The sequence below is a fragment of the Heliconius melpomene genome, chromosome 3, assembly GCF_056956725.1.
Source record: "Heliconius melpomene rosina isolate 202511_hmr_F chromosome 3, ASM5695672v1, whole genome shotgun sequence".
Classification (NCBI taxonomy): domain Eukaryota; kingdom Metazoa; phylum Arthropoda; class Insecta; order Lepidoptera; family Nymphalidae; genus Heliconius; species Heliconius melpomene.
In genome coordinates, this window is record NC_140391.1 from 5,911,323 (window position 1) to 5,938,570 (window position 27,248).

Consider the following 27,248-nt stretch of genomic DNA (forward strand, 5'->3'; position numbering starts at 1 on the left):
AGTATACTCGTTGCCTAAATAATAACAGCAATTATTTTCTTGTTAATAACATACTGTCCCTACTTATTACTGCCTGCTATCTTCTATGTGTATTTTTTATTCATTTGCGTGATTGCGTATCACAACATTAAGGCGCACATACTTTATTATATTTTAGATTTTCGAAGCTTAAAATGTTTTATACATATTTTCGGGTTTTCAATTGGTTTTCAAGTATTTTTGGATTAAGAAAGCCTTTCATTATTTCTGGAAAAGAGTCAACAGTACCAACATGGAGCAAGATTTGGTCAATTTTAATTGTTTTATTTTCTTTGCTGTGGCATTTATTTCTTATAAATTTCCATCTTCAATTTGATATTAAAAGTAATTTAGACGAACTTTCGGATATTAACAATCTGATTATTAATATACTTATTATTTTAAATAATATTTATAAAGAAGATATGTATAGAAAACTTTATCAAACTTTTAATAATATATTTGCATTAATTAAAATAAGCAACAAAAGCGAAAAAATGATTTGTCTAAAATTGTATATATTTATTTTGATTAATGGCGTTGTATTTATTATTTTAATAATCTTGGAAGTCATGTTCGATGATCCACCGTTAGTTATTATAATAAGAACACCATTATTTTTCACATCTTTTCATTTCTTGGTGCATTTGTGCTCGATATTATCAGTTTTGAGGTTTATTAACGGCGATTTGTTAGAAAAATTAAGATCGACCACTGGGGCTAACACCAGCATCTTCGTAGAAGATACTAAGCAGCCGAAAAGTAATTTATTCTACTTCTTTGATCCTAAAATATATTTTATTGATATGAAATCCAACTCTAAAAGGATGAATTTGAAAATTTATTATGAAATATATGACGAGCTCAGTACTGGCATTCTGTTACTGGAAAATTGTCACGGGCTAGAGGTAAGAGAGTAGTTTAGTAATTTCATATTTGAATTTACTTCAAGGTAACAATTACACAATTAATATTATCTACATTTGTAGATTTTACTTTTGATTTGGACAATGTTTACAAGCTCAGTTACGGCAGCGACGTTGATTACTAATGGAGAGGTAAGTAAATGTTTTTTTTTTGGTACCTAAAGTAAATTAAAATTACTTATTTAAATTATAATTAATATTTAAAATAAATTAAAATTTCAAAAGGACCGACGTGGCGCAGCGGCTCAAGGGTGTGATTGTAACGCAACGGTTGTGGGTTCGATTCCCCACTCGAGGAAGTGAAATATTTATTAACATTTATATTTCCGCCACTGAAATGGCAGCATTGCGAGAGATCTCCAGAATTCGACAGAACGCGGGAAACGGAGTGTCTTAACACTATGTTCCCTCTGTCTACCCTGCTGTGTGCGGGATACAACGTGAAGCAAGCAAGCAACGTGATTTTTTAATATGTTAAACTTATATTCACTTATAAAACAGAAATATCCAAAAGTATAGTTCTATTAAGTTCCATATTTATAGTATTATTATAATACTACAATTCATCGAGGTAATATCTTGTTTTTTTAATATACAGGCGAAACAACCATGGCTGGATATACTGAAGGGGGTTCAAGTATTTGTGTGGTTTTCCTTAGGTTGCTATATAGACAACCAAATTAGACACCAAGTAGATTTAATTGAAGTGTTTATTATAAAGAACCTAATTGATTTTAGATGTGGTAAGTATAATAAATTCATAACAATATTTTAATTTCCAATTTCCAGTAATTAAAAAAAAATATTTAAGGTGGCCACATCATATATTGCATTTTCTCTAATCACACCAGTGTAATTAAAAGAGCTTTTGAGCTCACTTTAGAGTTTTATCTGTTGCAATTTGCAAAGCACGAAAGAGTAGCTTAAAGATCCTCTTCTTCCTGGCATTAATGCCTCCTACTGCCAGGGTCTGCCTTTCTACTCCACCTTCCACTTTGCTCTTTGAGCGTGGCCTGAGATAGTTTGGCCACGTAACGAGCCGGCCTAAGGTCTATGTCGGATACAAGATCCTTGCTATCTCAGTCTCTGGATTAAGACCTTTCGGACGAACAAGGAAACACTGGTTGGATGTCGTGATGTGGTTCTCATGAACCAATGGTATAACCGAGGACGCTAAAGTGCAACGTACGTAGTAAAATTGTAATATGCTGTTAAGTTTGTACCTTTCAGATCAAACGACAAAGGAAGCCTTGCAAACATTCAAGCTGGTGGTGAATGGGAACAACTTGCAGTTCACCGCGTGTAATCTTTACCGTCTGAACTACTCAACAGTACTCGGGACTGTGGTTAGCGTCATCACTTATAGTATTATATCTATTCAACTATTTTAAACAATAAAATTATTAGATTTACTCATGTTTTTCTATATAAGATTAATAAAGCTGCATAATTATTTACGTTACTGTAATAAACATATGATAATGGCTTCACAAAGGTAATGCGGACATCTGGCCTTATTCGTATCTTAATCAATATGTATTTATAGTAATTAAATACTCGAAAATATTTAATTTACTTCACCATTTCTAATAAAAGTAAATAAAATATCTTTACCTTAAAACAATTAAGGTATTAGTTAATCATAATACTATCCTTTGGACATCAGAAGTCAAAATATATAACGGCATCCAAATCAATAATTTAACATTTAAGGCTGTTTCTGAACGAGTAAATTAAATTATTCATTGACATTAACACATTTCAATGTCAGTCAATTTTGTTTATTAAATGAATAATAATCATGTAGTGCAAGAGGCGAAGTCGCGGGTGGGCCGCTAGTTTACAAAAAATATATGATAATAATAAACATTAGTTTCCCATTACATTAGCCTTAGCAGTAGAATGGCGCAAGACTGTAAAGGCGATGATTTGAAATTGTGACATAGAATACCGCCTCTCAAAACGCATATTCCAAATTCGGGCGAAGACGAGAACAGAGTATTTTGTCACTAGGATCTCTCTGCCCATCCAACTTTTATTAAAAAACATATCTAAAATTAGTAGTGATTAATTTTGACATCGTTAGCTTTAAAATAGTAATTAAATGCTTACTTATCGTTGATAAATAAGTAAATTGATCGATAAATAATTAAATGATTAAATCTATTCGGCAGTGTTTTTAGTATTTCAAGTAGATTTATCATTGCAAACGCATAAAATCACGCCAGAGTTGTGAAATTGTTTGAAATATATATGCGACAGCAATAATTACTAATCATATAAAGTATTAATCTTTAAAACATTGTGTAATGACTGTTAATTGTTTTTTTTTAGCTTCATCCCTGTATTGAATGAACACTGTCAATGAACACTGTAGCCAGCACACAGCAGGGTAGGCAGAGGGAACCTAGTGTTAAGACACTCCGTTCCCCACTTTCTGCCGATTTCTGGAGACATTGCATGTTGAGTGATAAAACTCAACACCGCGCTTTGCCTCGACACCAGACCGCAGAAATGGAAATATAAGCGTAAATAAATATTTCACTTCCTCGAGTGGGGATCGAACCCACAACCGTCGCGTTACAGTCACACCATTGTGCCGCTGCGCGACGACGGCCTCAATCAATTGTTAATTGTGATTTTTTTTTTCTATTACAAAGTTTTTGTTCTTGGCGGAGTACCTACGTACTAGGAATATAAACAACGAAGGGTAAGATGCTATGGCCCTTGCACTTTCCTCCCATACCGACTACGGAAGCCTCATGGTTTTTACATTACCTTAAATACTTTCAATATCATTAGTACTATGATTTTGAAAGTATAACGAGGCTTCTTCATACTTTGAAAATCGGGATAGATGCTCCACTCCTTGAAAAAGGAACCCGTAGAGTCAAAAATATATATATTTTTAGAATAGACTGCTGAAAAATTTGTTTTTCGTGAAAATTTTTTTTTGAGATTGATGCCTTACTTATATGGAAAGTTGCTCCGCTCGTAAAATATTAAGAAGAATAGATGCCTGCAGTGCAGGATAGATGCCCTTTATATTACGTACGTACGTAGAACGATTCATTTAAATTGTTTTGAATTTTTTTTTAATGTTTGGATTGTTATCATGTTATAAAATGATCTTTTCATTGATGCTTGGCTTCGATTAGCTATAGTTTACCTATAGTTAAATTTATTTATTTTGCCAAATTATTTACTTATTTTTGAAATGCTCTGAAAACTAAGTTAGATAGTAGGTACGCAAATAAAATATAAAAGAAATATATTTATAAAATTATTTATTTCACAATTATTCTATCGTTACACAATTGCTTTATATCCGAATATTTATAAAGATAATCAAAAGCAATATGCTTGAAAGATAGCTCAATAAATATTGCAAAATAGACCAAATAGACCGTATGCTTATGTGTTATAATTATGTGCAGTTTTAATATTCTACTGCATTAAATTAAAAGATTTCACTGAAATAACAACGCCTCTCTATTTATACACAGAAAGGGCAGTTAATATCAGTAAATAACTAAAACGACGAGATTCCGTTGCGATACCAGTGATTTACTCGCAGTTTTTACTTGAAGCACGGGTCGTAGCGGGATGGTTGAGACATTTGGTTGGGGTAAGCTGTTCTTAGTGAAGACATAGACATGAAGCAGGGGCTCGGTTGGTATCGCGTCTGGACAGGGGCGAAGCAAGGGCCCATGTTGTTCATCGGAGGCATGCCGTAGTTACCTGGTGCGGGAACTGAAATCTTCCTGGTGGGAAGTCCGCAGGTCATCATTGGGTTATTGCCTGGACGTTGCATTCTGTAAAAAATATATTTATTACTTAACGTTGACGTTTAATTTCACAACTAATAGAATTTGCTAATTTATTTATTTATTAGTAGATTTTCTTGTAATAAATTAGGTAATACTCACGTTATATGTTTTTGGTGAATACAAATCTCGATGTAGATTCTTAAAATTACTTGTGATCGAGCACAGCTCTTCACTTACAACACTGGTAACAGTCTACAAATATAATATCTTCAGAAGCACCAAGTGTATTTATACTGATTTATAATCAGATTTTTATTATCTGATAGTCAATTTCCTTTTTCAATCTATTTTCTGAACAATAATGTAATGATAGTGGCCGATAATTTTATTTTTAGTCTAAAAATAATACAAACAAGACCGATCATCTCTTGATAAACTATATTTTTTAAGCATGTGATGAGGTTGACTCATGTTTATTTCATTGATACAAATTAGGTATAGAAAAAAAACCTGATTTATTAATGAAGCGATCAATTTCAAGCCTTTCAAACCTTATATTTCCATTTCTTCGCTCTGGTTCCGACGCAAAGCGCGGCGTTGAGTTCTGCCACTCAACACGCAATACCTCCAGAATTCGGCAGAAAGTGGGGAACGGTGTGTCTTAACACTAGTTTCCCTCTGCCTACTTTGCAGTGTGCGGGATACAGCGTGAAGCTAATTAATTTCAAGCACTGCACACGTGGGTAAGGTGCAAGTAATTTTACTTATTTTATTTTCATGAAAAAGATATTTTATATTTTTTTTTAATTAATGTTCTATATTTAGATAATATGTATTTTCATAACAGAGGGACAATAACAGAGTTATTATTTCATTCAATAAATCATATATAAGTTAAAACTATTTTCGTCGTTTTTTTGCTTGCTATGTGTTTGCCACGCTGCTTTGCTGTTTATCTTATATCAAAAACATAAATGTGAAATAAGAGCTAAGTCAAATGCTAAGTAATGCGTCCTTCTCGATTTCAAGGATATTTATATTATTGATCCTTCACTAGCTAATAACCCGCGTCTTGCGGTGTAGTGGAAGCTTGTTTAGTGACATTCATTGACTAGATTGTACCATTGATTTTGAAAAGAGCAACTGTTGAGTTTCTTGCGGGCTCTTCTCAACAGAACTGCCTGCCGAACCGGTGGTCGCTTTTTGTTCATGTGTTCATTCGACAATTCAAAAGTGCTTTTAATCTTGTAAAAAGATAGATACATAGATATAGATAGATAGATAGATACGATATGTACATGAATCGCGATGACAATATGAATAGAATGGAAAACACTCGAAGAACCTATTTTAGATCCATTTAGTTACATAATATTTTTATGTAAATGTAATTCATATTCTGAATCATCTTATTTAATCATAACATAACTTGTTTACATTACTTGAATGAAATAAATTTTATGGACTTACTGCTGATATTATTGTTTTATTTTTATATTTATTATTTATCACTTTTATAGCCATTGTAAAACCATTCGTTGTTTACATGAGTGTTTTGTCATTATTCTTTAGGTGGAAGATACAAATTGTTATAATCAGAATCATCTACATTTATAGAGCTAATAAATAAGGTATTTATAACATACACGCTGTGTTCACGTGTTTCCTTTATGTTATAAAGTTAAAATCATATTCTTAAAATAGTATAGAATTCGGCGGAAAGTGGAGAGCGAAGTGTCTTAACAACAGGCTCTCTACCTACCCTACAAGAATTGGAATACAGCGTAAAACTAAAAAAAAATAAGTATTCTTTGTATTGTTTTGTCATATTGCTAATGGTAGATATATCTGCAATGCGTATTAAGAAACTTCAACACGCATTCAATTCGTGATAATGTCAATAATCTGATTGTATTGCATATTATGTAAAACAATGATAACCATATTTTATTTTACTCATGTTAATGATAGTGGCCGCTGTCATGGCGCAAAGGAAGAGACTGACACTACGACTGACTTTGTCATGGAGCAGGGGCACTAAGGTGGGGACTCAAGGAAACGAAATATTTACCTACTTACATTTAAGTAAATATTTCCGTTTTTTCGTTCTGGTATCGTAGCAAAAGCGCGGCGTTGAGTTCCGCCACTCTACACGGAAAATGGAGAACGGAGTGTCTTAATAATTTGTTCCCTCTGCCTACCTATCTGTGTGCGGGATACAGCGTGCAACTGATATAATTTTATTAATTTTCTTTTATTTAATTATTATATTTAAATTATTCTGATTTTCCCGTACTGTATCGCCACTTAACACGCAAACACGCATTGTCTCTAAAATTGAAGTGTAGAACGGAGGTTACGGAGGTACTAGACTTCCACTGCTTGCACGCTTGCTTTGCGAGTGAAAATGTAAAATACTACATATTAATGAAAGTGAATTATATTAAATAGATCATATGGATCAACTGCATTTATAAAAGTATTTAATTAATTTTACAAATATTTTTTTAGCCATTTTATTTTCGTAATAATCTAAGTTCAATATAAATTCAATTATTATTATTAGCTACAGTTATTTTAAAGATAAAATAAGGTAATCTTCTTAGATGTCTCATCTGTTTGCTTGCTTTCTTGTTATCTCATTTTTTTTTAATGTAAACTTAATACATATTATAAATCAATATAAAAAGATTGTAAATGTTCAGTTTTATATTATTGTAAAAGTTTTATATGGTGTTAGTTTTAAATATAAAGAGTAAAAAAAAATACAGTTGAATTGATAACCTCCTTTTCTTACAGAAGTCGGTTAAAAAGATTTACGATATGGCTATTGTCGTTGTATTTATAATTACTATTATTATAATTTAGCAAGGTACCAATTACGTTTAGCGGATAAATACGAGTTTTTTAAGAGCAAGACGTTTCTTTGTATTTTGACATTCAATTTTTCGCACAAGTTTTAGGTACTAGGTACCCGAGGCACCATGATTTACTCTACTACCTAGCAAATTCATCTACGCTATGAAAGAGAGAGAAAGAGATCTATTTTAAGATAGAAAGAGGTCTATTTTATTCAATTATCACATTATTATTCACGTACAGTATACCCAACACATCAAAGGGATACACAGATTAAAGGTCTCATAGAACGTAAATTATATACTCGTAGCTTGAAAATCAACCGCGTTACGTGTCTTTCGCTCAGTATTACAGTTAACTAGTGGACCCGGACGCGGCTAACCTGCTTAAAGTATAAGAATATTTATTAAATATATTTTTTAAATTATATTCAGTTTTCAATAGAATTAGTAAGAAAATATAAGTTTAAATAATCAAAAAGAATAAAAAGTAGAGACAAATTATTAGAAAAAATATCTGAGTTATTGAAATGAACCAACAAAAGAAGTAAAAGAAACTAAAGGATATTCTTAATATTAGAAAAAGTACCTAAAGTTTTCTGTTAGACATCGTCTCTATGAAATAACTAAACATTTTTGTATATTAAATAGGATAATTTTTGCGAGCAATATCAAATAAAATCCCAGGACCAAACTTTACACTACACCAAGAAAAGAAGAAGAGAACCAAAGTGTAGTTTAAATTTATTATAAACAGTAAATAATTACATAAAATTAACAATAGTTCGAAAATATATGAAAATTTATAAAACCGTCAACGTCATCTGCCTGTTCGCGTCGGTCATACTATACCGCCTGAAAGCTAGGTCATTTCGAATCAGTGACATCTTCTTAATTATTTATTAGAATGTTATACAGTAAACTATAATTTCAATCTAGATAAAATGCTAAAAGTGACTATTATATTTATTTTCATAAGGATGAATATCAAAATGTCGCGGTAACGGTCGCGTAGCGACGACGGTTGTTATTAACATGGAAGAATAAATTGCATGTCAAATTAGAAAGTAATGTGTAATGTAATGTAATATAGCCTATAGCACTTTTGAAGAATGCAGCTTTCATACAAAACAAAAACAAAGTAAATCGGACCAGTAGATCCATTCTTTCTTTCTTTTGTTGAAATTAATACGATGCTTATTTTGTATTGGCTAATAGCAATTTAGCAATTCGTAGAGCTTCAAAATTTTTTTGAAAACTTTTCTAACAACAATATACATAGAAAATTTTAGTCTCGACACCTGCGGCCACCGAAAAAATAAAACAAAAATAATATAAAAATAAATCTTTTAATCATATTTGTATAAAACTTTATTGTTACTTATTATGATTATAGTTATAAATAAACTTTACTGTAAAGTATTTCTTGTGTCCTTACTTTTCTCATTCTTCTCAATAAGATCTAATTCTTTGGTTTCTTCAATTTGCTTATTACTAATTTCTTGCAAGTGTATATTTTTTTCTTGTTGTAGACCATCATCTGGTTTGACATTTTGCAATCTTTTAGTTAGTAAGTATGAAAGAAGTTGCAATAAGGCCAAAACTATGCCGGGAACGAGCCAAGCGTCAGGAAATATCGACACAGTTTTTGCATACAAAAATGAATAGAGCGGTGATGAAAGAGCTTGTGTAGCGCATTCTAGAGCACCTAGAATACCATAAATTTTACCTGGAACAGAAATGAGAAATGATAAATTTATTTTTTGTTGTTATTTCTTCTCTAACAAAATAGGATCCGATGTAGAGAGCAAACCGTAGACTGATTATTTAATTTATTTTATTATGAGATATAAATTATTTTCTAAATCGTGGTAACACATTGGCGACATTTATATTTGCTAATCTTGCAATAATATTAAAATTAACCTAAAGATTTCTAACTCTACTGGGTTAGGATGTTTCATAATTATGATTTCAAGTCATACTTAAAATGAAAATTACAATTCTTTATTAAATAATTATGGTACGACTTTTCTGATAAATTAAAGTAATTGTCGATTAAAAATCAAACTGCAGAAATGATATACAAGTATTCCTATAGAATCTACGTTTTTTAAATATACTAAAATGGCCAATGATTACAACCTATGTCTTTATGCCCGCGATCTTTCGATTCTGATAATAAGTTAAAAAAAAACACTTTCAATGTACTTGATGAGTATCTAAGCAAACTCGACTAGACGAGATAATGCATTATCGTTTCAGTTACATCGAATTCGAAAAATAGCAAACAACTATATTAAAAACTAGCGGACGCGCGCAGCTTCGCCTGCTTATTTGCACCCTTAAGGGTGAATTCTAAAAAACCGTGAAACACGTGTTCAATTAAATATTTTTAAGAGTCTGAATTTACAATTTTATAAAAATCAGTGCCGATTTAATTTTTTTTCCATACAAACTTTCAACCCCTATTTCACCCCTTTAGGGTTAAAATTTTTCAAAATCTCTTCTTAGTGGATGTCCAGATTACGAAAGTAAACATCTGTCCAAATTTCACGTTTCTACGCACAGCGGTTACGGCTGTGCGTGCGTCTTACCTCAGTCAGTAAAGACGAGTCCTTTTATATATATAGATAGAACTTATGAACACCAATAGTAATGCTTTTAATAATAATAATAATTGGTTTTATGAAAACCTAAAACTCTTGAATACTCATAGTTTGTGAGGTAATGTGTTTTTTTCTTCCATTAATAATAAATAAACTAAAGGATGGGTGCCTCGCAGGTGACGGGTGAATACAGCTGTATTATCATGTTATGTTATCATTAATGGATTTGACAAGTAGATATTAAGTATTTGCTACGTTTATTAAATATTATTATGAAATAATTATCTATTTTTAGGTATTCGCATCTTAACATTACTCATATATATAATCGCACTACAATTACGAATTATTTGAAGAATTTTTAAATAGGTATGTTTTACTGAGCAAAAAGAGGCAGTGAGAAACTGGTATAAAGGAACTCTCATATACCGATTTTCGCCAAAATTACAAGCTTTTGGGAGTAACGATCCTATCCCCGTGTTCCGATCTCTAATTTTGCCCTTGCTTCTTACTGCTATCAGTATGCATATAAACTGAAAACTCGCTAACGAGAGTGTTTCAAGGGATGGGCGTCATTTAGTCTTAGGTACTCAATAACGAGCCAGTCCTTACAAACACCATTCCATAGTGCTAGTTTAGGTAGACCACAGATTTTGTTATTATAATCTATCTATTAGACTTGATTTTCGTTACGCAGCGAAAATCATAATAAAGCGTTTCAATATTCATATAACACTAGATTTTTCTGCCTACATCGCTATATACAAAAGATAATAAAAATATTAACAATGAAGATAAAAACGCCAAGAACTTTAATAGATTTTATAAATAGGCCCAAAACTCTTTTTGGAAGCTCCTTTTTAGAAGAGAATATGATTCAGTTATTAAAGGAGATTACAGTAAGTACAGAAATATAATTTAATGCTGGTATCAATTTTAGTTACTTAAGTTATCAATGGCTATGCCAATTAAAGATTACATACTTAACAAATAAAAATATCGATGATGAGACTAGTAAGAATAATCTTCTCAATGAATGAACCTATTAACAACAAAGAATATTAACACATAGGCATATTAGCTAAAGACATTGTAATTGCCAATACTGTTCTAAATATAAAAGGTATATTTATTTTATTTCCATGACAATAAGAGTTAGGGTCTTCATTAATTGATAACAATTTTTCTTTATCTCATGTATTTTCTGACTATCAATTTCACATTTTTTACATTTTTGATATTAACTGATTGATTAAAATCCGTTGCATTACTGTCTAATGCTGTGTACTTAGTGCATAAAACTATCTAGTTCTATCTAAATTTATTTTTACAATCATTTATATAAATGACCTCTTTTATTAATCGATTCAATACAATATTAAAAAACTGTGGGCAAGCAAGCTCATATCAACTCACAAAAGTTTGTCTGTTATGTCAATCAATTAGATTCACGCTGCATCCCGCACTCAGCCGGGATGGCAGAGGGAAACTAGTGTTAAGACACTCTAGCCTCTATGCTATCTCTATATATATCTAGCCTCTATATTAGAGTATTTAATTTTTCGGAATACAGTGCGATACAACGTAGATGATTGAAGACTGATTTACTTGAAGAAGAGTCCGTAACGCTTATGTTCTAATATAAAAACAATGCTCATACGTACTTGCATAATTTGTGTGTTAGATAAATTTATATGATTTTATCGTGGTTCATAGATAGAAATGAAACTCATAACTTGCAAGAAAAAGAATTATAAATTAAAAATTTATAAATAAAAAATTATAAAAAAAGAAACTGTAATGATATACTCATTTCTTGTATGGAGTTACCTTGTTCTGTCGGCAGTATTTGTTTATTCAACAATGGCCTCTGTACTACTTGCGAGCCCTGAGATATGATACCGATGATTGGAACTGAAACAATGTTAATTTCTTTTATTACTTTACGAATAATTAATTTACACGTACGTACATAAATTAATGATGATTTCTTTTTTCTTTCAGTGTCAAGTTGTATTCCGCATATAGTTGGGTAGATTAAGGGAACCTAGTTTTAAAACATTTCGTTCCCCACGTTCCGCCGAATTCTCGATGCATTATCTGTTGAGTGACGATGCTCAACGCCGCGCTTTCCGTTGTTACCAGAGTGAGGAAAAGAAAATATTAGGCATTCAATATTTTCATTTCCCTGAATAGTAATCGAACCTACAACCATCGCGTTTTCAATCCCACACACGTACTACTCCGCTACGAGGGCCTCATCAATGACGATAATATGAACATCTCCATTAAATTGCCTTTGTATATTTTAAGTTGCTTATCCCAATCAAGGTCTTATATTAAATACATAAAATATATATAAATACAAACGTACTACAGAAAACAAACAGCGTGGTGCTAGCAGCAATCAGAGACGACATCGCGAACATATACGAAACACAACTTAGTACGCCAACCATTTCATCACTTAGCCGCAACCGTCGTTTTAGTAAATTGAGAATTATAATTGTACCTGAAATTGAAATAAAATTTTAGAATGGTTGTCTAGATTATGAAGGAATGTTTATATTGTTGTCTTTAGAAGATTTGCAAGACTCTATGGTAATATTTTATGATAGTCTACATTTTCAAAATCAACTCCACGCTCTATCCCGTATACAGCAGGGTAGGCAGAGGGAACCCCGTTCCTCATTTTCCGACGAATTGTAGAGTCATTGAGTGGTGTGTTGAGTGGCGGAACTCAACGCCGCCGTTTGCCTCGATATCAGAGCGGAGAAATGAAAATGAAAATAAATATTTTATTTCCTCGAGTGGATCGAACCCACAACCGCCGCGTTACAATCACACCCTTGTGCCGCTGCGCCATGACGGCCTTTATAATTTTAATTATTATGCTTTGCCTCATATGGCCTCCTCGTCCTACTATCGGCAAAGTTTACATATATAATAAAGGCATTTGTACTTGTACAAATTAATATTTAAAAATTTAAAATAGGTACTTTAGTTATCGTATATAATAAAAATATTATTAAAGATTTCTTATTAAAGGTAAATTAGAACATGTAGAGTTTTAAATCATTAAATTCCAAGTGGGATTAAAATACTCCTTTGTCTGAAATTTAATTTCACTTTTGTAAGTACCCTCATATTGTCAGATATTATTCTACTGCAGTGAAATTTTAAAACACTACGTTACAAGCTCTACTGCAGTTTTTGAAATTAATGAGGTTACTGCGATGGCACTCGAGGTAACTGCTTACTTTATTACATTAACCTCATCTTGTTATTGCTATGTCCTTATGTTAATTTTATTTAAGGTAAATATCGTCTATATATTTGCTTTTATATACTAGATATAAATTAAATTAAATTATTTAAAAAGTTGAGTACCTATGAAGCTGATAGTATTTCTGTAAGCAAGGAAAGATCCAAATATGACATCGTCCCATTGGAACTTATATCTGTAGAACATGTACGCCAGTAGCACCTCGGCTGTAATAAAAATAAAAAAAATATTTGTCAGTAAGAATTATTTAAATTGTTAAGTAATATTTTAATATAATATTTAAATACTAGCTGACCCGGCGAACTTCGTACCGCCTTCTTAAATTTATGTATAGAAGTACTATAAGGCCATATAACGAGACTAGTCGTGCCTCAGGAGCAGAAGTGCGTGACTGTAAACGCGACTGGTTGCGGGTTCAATCCCCACTCGAGGAAATAAATATTTAACATTTTCATTCCTTCGCTTCGCTCTTAATAATAATTATTAAGATGAAAATATGTTGCAATGCATAAATGTAGGTATTACTGCTCATTTTATGCTACATAAATATTTTATCAAAATAAATGGAATCTTTACATACATATGTATGTTTGCACCTACATACGAGTATGTTATTCTTTAGTGCGTTTTAATAACATTTGTTTTTGTAACTTTGCCAAAAATGTGACATTTTTGTGAGTCTGAGTTGGGTGGATGCAATTTGTATGAAATGATATAAAGAATTTTATAAAGAAACATAATTCGATTAGATTTTATAATATTGTTATTTGTTTATTTTAAACAAAATCACCTTCACGCTGTAACTCGCTTACAGTATGTTAGGTAGAGGGAATCGTTAAAATCGTTTCGATGTAAATGTAAATGACAATGACACTCACAACACTGAATTATATCATTATAACAAAGAAGTGAAAGCCGCATGTAAAGGCTAGTCATTTTAAAGCACAGTTTTACTTATATATGTATAATTAAAAATAAATATATTTTTTCAACTTTTTAAATTATTTTATGATACTAGTACGATGAAGCTTTGCTGTGTCAACAATTGCTAGTTGAACTTTGTTTAGCGCTTTGGTCTAGCAACTCTAGCGTATGGTTATAAGCAAATACAAGTTAGCAGACAGGAAAATCCCGTCGCCTGTGTACGATCTACAATACATATACATTTACTTATACGATAATATATAGCATACATTAATATTTTTTTATTTTACGCGTGATTTTAACCATTTTATTTATATTTCAAAAATATACAAAAGAAAACATAACATAACAAAAAAAACCTCATTTTATTTAATATTATATATTTTTTTTTCGTTTCATTTCACTTTATCTTATCATACCAGAGCGGCGTAAAAATGATGCATGAAGACAATATCCTGAAACATCGAACCAATAGCTACCGCACTTACAATCAGACGCTCTCTCACTATGCAACGATGGCCATAAGCACTTTATTATATGTCAGTATTCAAAAATAAAATACAAAAAGTTAGGTAATAACCCTATTTTGATTATCCTACCTGGGAAAAGTTTATTTAGTTGAAATTAAAAGTTATAATTTTCTTTTCACCTGATAACAGCACTCGATCTCCAAGACCAACGAACAGCATCAGAAATATGATCATACGTTTACATCCTTCTCGCTTTCGCACCAAACACTGTACCGCGTTGAATGGCAACCTCCAATTTAACACAGACATTTTATTGTCTCGATTTACGTTTACATCTTTCACCATTATTATTACGTAGATCAGTGAAGCCACCTGAAAAAGAATAATATTGTAATTTAGCTAAAATTGTTTTAAGACAGCTTAAAAATCACATACATTTTTTATTAATTTTCCTAAGAAATTATTTGCCTATATTTGACATATCCATTGCAAAGAAAAAATATTAAATAGACATTTTCTACTAATTTAATACGTTAAGTGAAAAGCTACATAAGAAAAAAAAATTACAGTTACTAATAGCTTAAACGAATAATATCAATATTTGGCGAATTTTACTACTTAACTTATTTCATTCTAATTTCTAATTCAGATTTTTTTATTTATATTAATCTAATAACAACATAAAGTACCTGTAGAAATAAAACAAGTGGGAACACACCGTAGAATCCGAGATGACGGTAGAGCTGGGGTCCGCTCACCGAACCGACCACGTGCGCTATCTGGATAGCGGCGCGGTGGGTCCCCATAGTGCGGGTTACGTCGCGGCCTGTTGTGTGACATAACTGAAAAATAATAATACTATTATTACAAAGAAGAATAAGTCATAAAGAAGACTCTTGAAATGCGATGTATCATTGTTTGACGATTGTGGGTTCGATTTCCACTAGGGGAAAATGAATTATTTTCATTTCCGCCAACAAAATTAAAATAAATATCTAAATGCCGCTCGTTTAAGGTAACTTTATTTAATTTGATATTAGTACCATTACAATATTTATAAAAAAAACATGGGATTAAGATTTAAGTATGATATTATATTCTTATTAATATGATGACTCACATTAATATTGATATTGAAAGCCTCGTTTGATAATAATATGACCTGTACATATTTATTTATATTTTATTTTTTTTTTATCTTGCGCATACGCAACGTGTATAGTAATGTAACATTGGCATCTACTATCGATTTTAACTTTATCACTTTAGTTTAAACCGTGTATTAAAATTTAAACTAAAAGTGCGTTCCATTAATTTGGTCATTATAAGGTCACTTACGAATACTACAAAATATATTTAAAACAATATGTTTAAAGGTATATGATTCATAATAATTTTTAAATTATATTACTAAAAAATTTATGATTAATGATTCATACTAGCTACGAGTAAAATATTCGTTTGCTATATATATTTACGATTTTTATTAAATATCATGCAAATATTTACTATAAACATAATATAAATGATATTTACTTTTAAAAAATTGCAAACCCTATACCAAAAATTATATAATTCGAAACACCGGCTGTGCTATCTTTTTACTTATCTGAATATCATATTCGGGCTGATATCATTGTATCAGCGATAAATTTTCTATATAAAAAAAACATCAATTTAGCCTGAAAGTGAAAACGTTAACTAATTTCTAGTCAATAAAATGCATTATTGTTTTGCCGAAAATCGAACAATTGATTTTTTGATGATTTGTTATAAATCAGATAACGTTCAAAGATAATTAAATAAATAAATGAAGAAAATATCAATAAAAAAAAATTATGATGATTCATATTTCATTCAGTCTACATTTTCAATTGAAAATAAAATATTTTGCTAAAATTATTTAGATATAATGAATTTTGCATTATAATTCTTTATCGAAATTCAAGGACAAATTTTAACCTGAGAACAAAATATTGAATATTATCATATTGCTTCACTAGAATATTTATTGCAATGAAAAAGTAAATATGCGTAGGTACATATACCATAAATGAGACGTAGAGCTAGCAAATGACGTTAAACATTGTAAAATAGATAAAATATATATGCGTTTTCAAAGGTAGGTTACGGTCACGCCGTGCATGAGAAAGTTGGGGGTTCGATTCTCACTCGGGAAATGAAATACGTATGTATATACGATATACTTCGCTCTGACGATAAGGCAAAGCACGGCTTTGAGTTTCACCACTCAACACGCAAAGGAAGCAAGAAAAAGGAAGGAACGGAGTGCCTGAACCCTAGGTTTCCTTTGCCAGTGTAGCGGAGCCTGCTGTAAAGCTGAAAAATTACACTTACGTCCCCAATATAACTAAAGGATGCTGCTAAAAGTAATCCAAAATTGCCTCCCAACGATATAGGTATCTGCACGGCATAGAGCACTTGAACTGTACTGGCACCAGGAAACGTGAGCATCAATAATACTCCCATTGTCATAACACACATCCCCACCAAGGGTAAAATGAGTAACGGCTTCCTTCTTCCACTGTAGTCGCTCCAAGGCCCAACAAATAGTAAAATTATTGTAGAGAGGACCAAACCCACAAAACTACGGCTGACATTTATAGATGAAACCACTTCTTGGCTTTTCGCCTGAAAATTGTAGAAATTAAAATTGAATTTTTATTATATACCACTTTGAGAATTGTGTATGTTTTTACCTTTCAATTCATGAGCATACTTAGATAAAAAGAAAGTACCTCTATATTTTTTTACAAAATACATATACAGCATAAACAAGATCATTTAAAATTTTATGCAAAATAAACTTATCTAACAAATTCATTAAAAATATATAAAGTTAATATAAATATGTAAAAAAATATATACAAATATACGAAAAGATTGCATAAGTTAATGAAAAATCAACATAATTATGTTTATCGGGTTTTGTATGTTTTTAAAACTGATAATCAAATGTCCTTACTCGCTTTACCTACATATAATTATGCTATTCAAATACAGGTACCACAACGTTTCCGCATCCGGATCCGCTGATATACATCGTGTAAATACACTTTACTTTATAATTAAAATTACTTGTTAATTAAAATTACCTCAGCTATTCTGAATTCTTCTCCAACACCTTTCTCGCAAATATCAAGTGAGAAATTCAAGTCTACGTGACAAGCTGTGCGTAAGTAGAAATTTTGCAGCGACGTCTGACCCAAGTTTATGGCCATCATGGCACCAACGAGAGCAGGTTCTAAGATCAATCTCCATTTGTGAGATACTTCCGGAGAAACTGAACTATGGCGTTTTGTTTGAGACGGCAAATTTGTAGATCTGAAATAATGATATAGCAAACATTCGGTGACTTATCGATGTAGAGATAATTTTAGATAAAAGAGTTGTATGCACTTGTATAAAAGTGGACTTTTATTTTTTGATATATACGGTACATAGACTGGTAACTAAATCTGAACACACCTTAATTTCTCTAACTCCCGAAGGTCAAGGGAACTTTCAGTCATGGTTGCTATTATTGTAAGACACCCTGTATCTATAAACACTAACTGTATCTTAATACACTACGCATCACTCACTAACTTATTTAAAATAGAAGATGCACATCACAGCGTACATATCACAACACAAGACGTGTAAACACTAACGTGTTGCTTCGGCTAATGTCAAATGATAAGATAGTGTTGGTCTGTTTGCATATTGAAAACAAAGAGAACTGCTGAGTTAACTAACATGGACTATCAGCTTTGTGGGATAACTGGCATGTTAGGTGGACAGACCAGTGGGCACAACTGGTGTGATACCTATTTGCTCGCTCGACCGAGTCAGCGAACTCGATTATACCAATTGCCAATGATAGTGGGCAATCAACCGGTATTATATGTACAGTCGGAGACGTTGTGATGCAGGTTATTAGGCCTTTATTGATTCACGCATTGTCAATTGGAAACTTACTTACAATGACTGAGATTGCAGAATGCTCTTATCTAAATTTAAATGTGATTATCAACTGATAACGCCCGTTTTCTCTGCTTATATTACTATAAATAACCTTCTGTCTTTATTTATAGTCATTTGGGAATTGTACGCTATCAGAACTTCTCTATAGAATAGCATTAGGCATTATCGTATAAACACATATAATACCTTTTATTGTTTAGTCAATTTAATCCATTATAAATCGTAAATCTTAGGAAATAGAGGAGTGTTCTTTCAAGGTGTCGTCAGTGATAAGAAATATCGGTCACAAAGTCTACAGTATAATTGTAATTAAGCCGTTTATCTTTCATTACATGTATGATACTAGAAAGGTACCTACGTGAGCTCTATCACATAAATTGGACGTCTACAGACGACTAAGTATTAATGTATTAATATTTACAGATATAGTGCAAAAACTGAGTAATATTCTTTATTGCATTTTTATTAAAAAATAATTTGTATTTTGTTAAGGTATATAAAAAATTATAGATATGTGCATAATAATAGAATAAAATGGTTTAGTTTATAAAAAATATATTTAAATGTGGCTGAAAAATGCGGAATATTATATTAACAATTTACTTTTGAATGAGAAGATTAGATGGTCAATGAAAAGGTCAGCTTCACGCTGTATTCCTCACACAGCAAGGTAGGCAGAGGGAACCTAGTGTTAAGACACTGTGTTCCCAACTTTCTGCTGAATTATGGAGGCATTGCGTGTTGAGTGGCAGAACTCAACGCCACGCTGTCAATGAAATGATAAAGGCATTATAAAAAAAATATTTAAAAATAATACATTTATAAGAGAAAGCCACGTAATTGATTTCGTGTTGACATTGAAACCATAACAGACTATGTATCCGATTGAAACATTAGATCTTAAGGCAAATTAATATAGTGCACACTATGTAATGAATATCTTTAAGTATTTGTATTGTTGTCATATTTTTACAACTACTATAAATAGGTTCTTTTTTCTGCTCTGCAAAAAAAAATTAAATCCAAACAAAAACAGCAGAAAAGTACAAAAATAATACAGAACACAAAACGCAGATTACATGTACAGCAGATGGCCTTGTCACTAAAATAGTAATTTCGTACAAGCAAAAAAATTCTTATAATTTATTTTTATAATATACCTAAATACTAAGTATTTCTTATCGTTCTTATCTAGACATCGCCTTCGTTTATTGAATAAATTATAAAGACTTAATGATAAAATTTGACTTTCAGTTTGTAGGGATTTACTAAGGTACATAATATAAGAAATATTATCGAAAAATCTAGAAATTGACATTGGTTAAAGCTTTAAAATTATTTTTTTCATCAAGAATTAACATGAACAATTCTAATTTTAGTTTATAACATATTTTTTATGCAAAAAAATGTTAATATATCGTATATGAACCTCATATAAACAATGAACTGTGAAATCAATTCGCGCATCTCACAGTACTAATATTGCTTAATTAATATAATTGGTGTCGGTACTCGACGCAGTCAACGAACGACATTGTGGATTGCTCATCAAGTTTGAGTAATGCACTGCCTACATACGTAGATATACATAACGTGACCAGGCGTCCCGTTGTGAACGGGACTGTCCTGTTTTTCGTTTGCGTCCCGGTGTACCGAAATATACCAGGGACGTACGAATGTCCCGTTTTTTCAGAATGCCATGTTAATTTGGTTGGTCGAAACAAGTTTCCTCAAGTCATCTCCATGAGTATCGCAATACGCTAGTTTTTAAAAACGGAACTATTTAATTATTTATGAAACTGTCAATTATACCTAAAAATAGGATGCTATCGTCGAGAAAAATTAAAGTTATTTTAAAAACAAAAACGAGGACGAAAGCTTCTGAAAAATTGAAATCCAACCCTGGAATGTCCTGGTTTGAGCCGACCGACAAATGGTCACGTTACGTATACATACACCTTTGCAATATTTTCACGGCCGAAGTGTAGAGCCAGCTTAAAAATAAAACAGTAGAGAATCTCGTCGGGCGGTCGGCACGCGTGAGCCGCTATTACAAGTCTATTACGTGTGAGATTATAGTATCCAGATCTTAGTGCTTAAGATAAATTAAATTTATTGAATTCGCGTTTTTTTTCATATTTTTTCTGTTTGTGCGTGGACTGGAATGGACATTAAAGAAAATTGTGTTTTTTAATTATAAAATAAATGAAGAAATAATATTGTTTTTGTAACAAGTGCTCTACTATTACTACTAGTGCACATATATAATATTTTGCTGTTAATTAATATTATCGGTTATAAAAACAAAACCAGTCTAATTGATGTATTTCATACGTTTTCTTGATTTCTTAAATTGGCTTCTAATACTTATGCTAGTACGCGATACTTTAGATTAACAGCGAATTGTTTAATTTTTTTTATATACGTCCTTTACTCAGTCTTGCCGAATTACTGCTAGTTGTAGGCGGCATTCAGTGAAATAAAAACAAGAGAGTTTTTTAAATATTTACTTCGTTTTTAGTTTAAATTTTACAGTGGTTTCTCGAAGTGTAAATAATATAAGGATAACATTTATTACAGTGAGGAATACTGAACACAGTGTGAAACAAGGTTTAGTTAAAAAACACTTGCACTTTCACCCAATAGCTTTCAAGTGTATGTTTTATTGTATTTCCACAATTGTATTTCTAATTGATTAGATTTCATTTACAATTGATAACAAGAATAACCTAATTAACGTACTTATAAAATCAATTGGCATCTAGCCATCAACAGAATCAGATAAAAATTAAATTCTGTTCATAATTTTAAAATAATGTAAACAAGTAAGCTTATTAATATATACGACTACTTTACCACTTTTCCTACTTTCCACCGAATTCTGGAAAAGCGGAACTCCCTGCGTGTAAGAAAAATATTAAATATTACATTCCCTCGAGTGGGAATTGAACCCACAACCTGCATTACAGTCACACACTTGTGCCGATAGGCCACAACTGGCCTCTAATAAATATATTTTCTTTTATTTAACCATTTACGGCTTAGCTATTCCCTTATCACGAAAACGTCCCATGGCGCCAAAACGTATTGGAGGGAAATTGTATTGTTATTATTGTTTTATATGCGTTCTTGCTTAATAGTCGAAATGACGCTGGTCGATTATAATAGAATCAATATGCACACCTAATTGGGAATGTTACTGTCCTTGAAGTACGTTGAATATAATTGAGTACACTCATAGCGCTATTATTATAAGAAATATTATTTTGATAGCATATATTTGGAGTTAGTCATGGTGAAGGGGTTCGATTCCCACTCGAGGAAGTAAAATATTTAACATTTTTTTAATAATATACTGTTTTAGCTTTACGCTGTTATAATTTGTAATTTTATAAATTTAATTCAACTGTAAGTTCCAACTACAACTTTAAATAATAACTTAAATTACTTGCAAATCTAAATATAGATAGATGCTTATGGTCATTGTAGCAGAAAACGAGACCATCGCATGCTCTATATGGAGTGAGTTAGATATTTCCGTATAGTGAAGGGAAGTCTTCCGTTGACTCAATGGTGTGACGTCATCATGTATTGATCCCAAGCTTTACTGTCAATGCGCTTAGAATAGGACACTAGTGTTTACACCTTTAATGCCTATAATATATTATATTTTAATATTAAATTTATTTGTTATTAATTATTTTTTAAACGTATATTAGCAATATTTTTTTTTAAATAGAGAAGTTTAATTTTAATATTAAAATGGTAACACTTTTAGATTCATACTTATACATCTACGTTATATGCTTAGTGATTGCTCCGTAATGGAAAATGAAGGCGCATGCGTGAAAAACATGGCGTCAAAACGACGACCTCACTGCAGGGTGCGCCAGGCACGGATTGGGTTAAAATATCACGTAATAGTTTAAATCTAAAACACAATTCGATATGAGCTTTTGAAATATTATTACTTTAGAACAATTAAATTATTTCTCGAACAGAAAATAAGTTCGCTCAAATGATAACAAAGACTAATTGCGTATTTCACTAAGTTTTGAGGTTTCTTTCGGTTTCATTGGCTTTCTTATAGGTTATTCCTTGAAATATTTGTAAAGTGTTATATAAATTATAATTTTCAATGAGGTCACAGTTAGAATACGGCCCTGCGCGGAATTAGCATTCGGCAACGTTCGGCGATAGTCGTGCATTTCCGCGATCCGCCTTTCAACCCTCGTAGAGAGATGCCTCTACGAGAATCTAAAAAATCTTTACAATGTTTTATACAATTTTAGCAAAATGATACTAAATCCAAGTGAAAAGTTATTTACAATACAATGAGATACAATAATTTTGTACAATTATCGTTATTTTAAAAGTTTTGTTCAGTGTCTGTGCTACTGTTTGTGCTTTCTATCCGTCGTTCTATTGGAGTAAAGGAGTACATACTAAGGTAATGGCCAATACGTAATTTTCTGCTTATATTATAATAGTTACCTAATAACGTAATATTACAGATATAAATTAGCTAAAAGATGATTTACATGTTTAGAAATAACTCTTATATGTTATAACAAAATCGCTCTAAAGCAGCTCTCTACAATAGCAATTCAGTGATATAATTTAAATTATGAGAGCTAGAAGCCTACAAATGTATATATTATGTATATTTTTTCGTATTTGTTATAGAAAATCCGCAATGAAAAACGTCGAGGACGACGATGACTGAAAAGGAAGTGAATAGGATGCTGGGTGAGTGTTCTATTTTTTTTTATTTTTCTGATACATTTATTTTTATAATCATTTTTGATGTTTTAGCAAAGTATATCGTCATTTATCTTAATTAATAAAAAAATACAAACAAGATAATAATTGAAAACAAATTTGGTAGTAATTAAATAGGGAAAAGGTTAAACAATATTTCAAATCATCTCTATGAAATACCAAACGACGTAGATTTTTTAAATTTAGTATATTACAGGAATATGCTAAATTATTAGTGATATCTTACGACGAATGTAATTTCATTTATATTTTTGATTGTTATTTATTTTCATCGTTGTCTTTTGAGTAGGTTATATTTGGTTTGTACTTTATTTACATATCAGGTAGTTAGCTATTAAGTAGTTTGCATCCTCATATACAATAACCTTTTAAAGTTAATAAAATGAATATAAATAATTTGAAAGTTTATTTCCCGTGAGAGACATTTTTGAATAAAAGTTAATTAAAATTATAAGTGCAAACCTACTCCGGACGTCACGATATCGGTATTCGCGTCTGAGACCTACGTTCAAGCGTGAACAAATGCAATGCCCAAGGCTTCACTGCATATTTAGTAGTGCAATTTAAAATGTTAGATACACCCACTTATTCCTCTTGATTATTATTTATTGTTATTATAATCAACTATTAATATATGTAAATTATTCTGTATAGTAACCAAAGCGATGAAGTAGGTACCTATGTAATCTATATCTACCTATTATATAAAACTCTTTCGTGATGCATAGAAAGTCAGCATTTGGCATGGAGTTTCTTGGAAAGTACTAAGATATTTTATGATCAATATGTAAGCAAAGTTGTGGGCTACAATTAGTTTTGTATAATTCCATGTTTAATTTAATCAGAGATTTAAAAAAAATGGTCACCATGATACATAAAGATTTACATATCTTAAAACATACATTTATTAATGTAATGTAATGTAGTAGAATGCAATTCCTAATCTTTAGTTCTTGGTTTTACTCAATTTAGGGGGACGCCTAAAAACGAAACGAAGGTTCTTGGATCATTTCTTATAGATAGCGAGATACCTTATCTCTTTACCCATTCTTTATTAGGCTACCGATGCAAATCTCTCTCTCTTCCGACAACTCAGAGTATGTAATAGATGTTTGTGTGCAATAATGTTTTGGCTATCATCTTTAAATTAAAATTATATTTGAACATATCATCGCTATTATCGCATTTCTTATACAGAGTTATTTGTAATTCTAATAATGAATAGAATACACCTATTAAAAATACAGTCGAATTGATAACCTCCTTCTTTTTGAAGTCGGTTAATGAGTAGACGATGCTATTTCTGAATAATTTGATCCTATAGTGCCACAAGCAGAACCCTTATCAAAAATAAAAAATGTAAAATATCTGTTTCAAAAATGCTATTAAAAATTGCTGCCAAATTATTTAAATACATTAACAAATAATTAACTTTCTTATGAGGTATCACAACCAAAATATGAATAAAAAACGACAAAGCAAGGAAATTCGAAAATTAGTAATAAACTAATATAATAATAATAATTTACATATTATTTTCAAAATAGAAAGCAGGATCTAATATTACCACCTTAGATATGAGGTCTATGCACTCTAACACATCGTTATAAATAACACGTACCACCTGCCTTTACTGATTACCGCTAGCTAGGACAAATACTTCATCCTTAACTGTTGCATGGCCATAATACACCTGCCCTTCAAAGGTATCACTTGTTAGTTTCATATTATGCATTACGTATTATTTACCTAGTAATAACCAGTTTCAGTGTATTTTACAAATAAAAAATCTAGATTTTATTACTAAAAGTGTACTTACATAATGTATTTCCTGAAATTATTAAATTTTTTATGGTGTGTGTGTCATTTAAGCCATATTTAGATATGACTTCAAGACTTCCGGAGCGTAAAGTGATTTTATTATAAGACATGCATATATATATATATATAGTCGTAGACTTGACTTTGAACGGTTTGTAGGATCAAGTTTGTGATAACCTACAGATAAACGTGTTGGCCACTGTATAAACTGGAACTAAACAGTACAGTGTTTGTTTATTTCTTAAACACTAAAGGTGATGTGGAACGTACAATTATTAGATTTACACAAAATATGTGCGAAGTTAGTGTTACGATATTATATTAAGAATAGAATAAAAAGTACTCTAATGAAACTCAACCTTAGAAAGAGAAAGAGACGACCTTCAGTGTAGCTCGAACTAGATAAGAGATAATCTGTGTTGATTTCATCAGTTAACATGATAGGCCTATTGCTGTGTGTTTTTGCGAAGATAATAGACTTGGCGATAAGTGTTTATTATCAGGAGTGTACCGGGGATGCGAATGTGTTCATATACAAGAAAAGAAAGCGGAAGTTAAGCACAGGTAGTTTATATTATAGAATTATTTTTCTTTTAGATTTTTATGTAACTAACTGAAATAAAAGTAAACAATTTTTAAATTGCACTAATTAAAATTTTCTGTAAGTTGTCATGACATTCATATTTTTTTAGTGATATTTTTCTTTAAATTAAAATTTTTATTTATTAGGCTTAAATCATATTTTTTAAAACATGGACCATGTCACCAATGAAAAGTATAGGCAACTGCTTATGTAAATCTATTGTTATGTAATATAATCTTATCCCATATCAGTATCAGCTTACAAAGATTGACGAATATTGTAACTTAAGTAGCCCTCGAGAATATTGAATTTCATAACAAACGACATCTGGCTTCAATTGATTAAAATACATTGTTTAGTCGACAGTGTTGATGTTTACTAGTGCATACAATAAAATGTAATAAAATGACACTAGATGGCGCTAGAAAAAATAAATTTTCTTCGTATCTGCATCCAAAATTAAGATTTTTGCTCCGGATACAGCAATATACATACATTTATAAGATTTTTTTGTTAAATATAATATTATTATAAAAAGTATTTAAATATTTGTTTTTCTATCATTGAAATAGCTATACAAAGTAGAATTACGTAGAAATCTAAGTTAGAAATTTAGTATCTAGGAGGAATAATAATTATTATTTAATTATCATACTTTAAATTCATCGGTGAATGTAAAAGTACACATTTGCATATAATATAATGATGAAATTAATCATAAACTGTGAACTTACACTTATAAGCCCCCATAAAAAATGAATTATCTGCGAGTGTTAATAAAAATAGAGCAATAAGGATTAGACAGAATGAAATATTATAGGGATGATTGCTATACACGCTGTCTTATTCTGTGAGGTCATTCACTTGGCCCCACATTACTTGGAGTTGCTTGCTAAATGTACCGTTAAGTTTTCGGTAGTGAAAAATGAGATCGCGAATGTAACTAAAATTTCTTTATTCAATGTTTTTATTTTTCTATTTTCTATTTATTTGGCATCAGTATGAAGAGTTTATGTAGCTTACTGCAGACTTCTTTTAGTGTTATATAAATCATTATCTAAGGATAAGTATTGCATACTTACTTTGTTACAGGATTCATCGGTTAATTTTTGTTTACATCTTCAATTATTTTAATAATAAAAGTATCATTTCCAAAAAGTTTTTACTCTTGTTTACAATTACAATATTAACATTTAATTTAAAGCAATTCATAT

General features: G+C 31.0%; 3 protein-coding genes and 1 long non-coding RNA gene across 5 annotated transcripts in view; 2 read left to right on the top strand and 2 right to left on the bottom strand.

The window, feature by feature from the left end:
• Positions 1-999: 999 nt before the first annotated feature.
• On the top strand, positions 1,000-2,355 carry LOC146539957 (uncharacterized). Its single transcript, XM_085207898.1, has 3 exons — positions 1,000-1,076; positions 1,543-1,687; positions 2,175-2,355. The coding sequence occupies exons 1-3, from the start codon at positions 1,029-1,031 to the stop codon at positions 2,333-2,335; spliced, it is 354 nt and encodes a 117-aa protein (XP_085064024.1). The 5' UTR covers positions 1,000-1,028; the 3' UTR covers positions 2,336-2,355.
• Positions 2,356-4,490: 2,135 nt separating this feature from the next.
• LOC146539958 (uncharacterized) lies at positions 4,491-4,958 on the bottom strand. The gene is made up of 2 exons (XR_014879476.1): positions 4,874-4,958; positions 4,491-4,759 (listed from the first exon to the last, which is right to left on the bottom strand). It is a non-coding gene; the product is annotated as an uncharacterized LOC146539958 (long non-coding RNA).
• Positions 4,959-8,902: 3,944 nt separating this feature from the next.
• On the bottom strand, positions 8,903-18,759 carry LOC146539959 (lysosomal proton-coupled steroid conjugate and bile acid symporter SLC46A3-like). The gene is made up of 9 exons (XM_085207762.1): positions 18,351-18,759; positions 17,978-18,206; positions 17,220-17,513; positions 15,551-15,703; positions 15,041-15,233; positions 13,572-13,673; positions 12,556-12,693; positions 12,012-12,095; positions 8,903-9,301 (listed from the first exon to the last, which is right to left on the bottom strand). The coding sequence occupies exons 1-9, from the start codon at positions 18,392-18,394 to the stop codon at positions 8,982-8,984; spliced, it is 1,557 nt and encodes a 518-aa protein (XP_085063888.1). The 5' UTR covers positions 18,395-18,759; the 3' UTR covers positions 8,903-8,981.
• A 2,093-nt stretch (positions 18,760-20,852) lies between these two features.
• Positions 20,853-27,248, top strand: part of LOC146539960 (uncharacterized) — a 65,799-nt gene continuing 59,403 nt past the window's right edge. The window contains exons 1-3 of one of the 2 annotated variants that reach the window (XM_085207410.1): positions 20,853-20,915; positions 23,141-23,298; positions 23,535-23,597. In XM_085207410.1, the coding sequence (XP_085063536.1) occupies positions 23,567-23,597 (31 nt within the window). In that variant the 5' untranslated portion in view covers positions 20,853-20,915; positions 23,141-23,298; positions 23,535-23,566. Of the gene's footprint in view, positions 20,916-23,077; positions 23,299-23,534; positions 23,598-27,248 lie in introns of those variants that run through there. The other variant, XM_085207411.1, reaches the window with a different exon arrangement.

What these genes read in the sequence shown, in the direction of transcription:
- LOC146539957 (XM_085207898.1), top strand. Translation starts at nt 1,029, where the DNA reads ATGTTTACAAGCTCAGTTACGGCAGCGACGTTGATTACTAATGGAGAG. An exon ending in CGTTGATTACTAATGGAGAG is followed by an intron (nt 1,077 to 1,542) that starts GTAAGTAAATGT and finishes TTTAATATACAG; the next exon opens with GCGAAACAACCATGGCTGGA. An exon ending in CCTAATTGATTTTAGATGTG is followed by an intron (nt 1,688 to 2,174) that starts GTAAGTATAATA and finishes TGTACCTTTCAG; the next exon opens with ATCAAACGACAAAGGAAGCC.
- LOC146539959 (XM_085207762.1), bottom strand. Translation starts at nt 18,394, where the DNA reads ATGACTGAAAGTTCCCTTGACCTTCGGGAGTTAGAGAAATTAAG. An exon ending in CGGGAGTTAGAGAAATTAAG is followed by an intron (nt 18,207 to 18,350) that starts GTGTGTTCAGAT and finishes TCATTATTTCAG; the next exon opens with ATCTACAAATTTGCCGTCTC. An exon ending in AAATACTATCAGCTTCATAG is followed by an intron (nt 12,694 to 13,571) that starts GTACTCAACTTT and finishes TTTCAATTTCAG; the next exon opens with GTACAATTATAATTCTCAAT.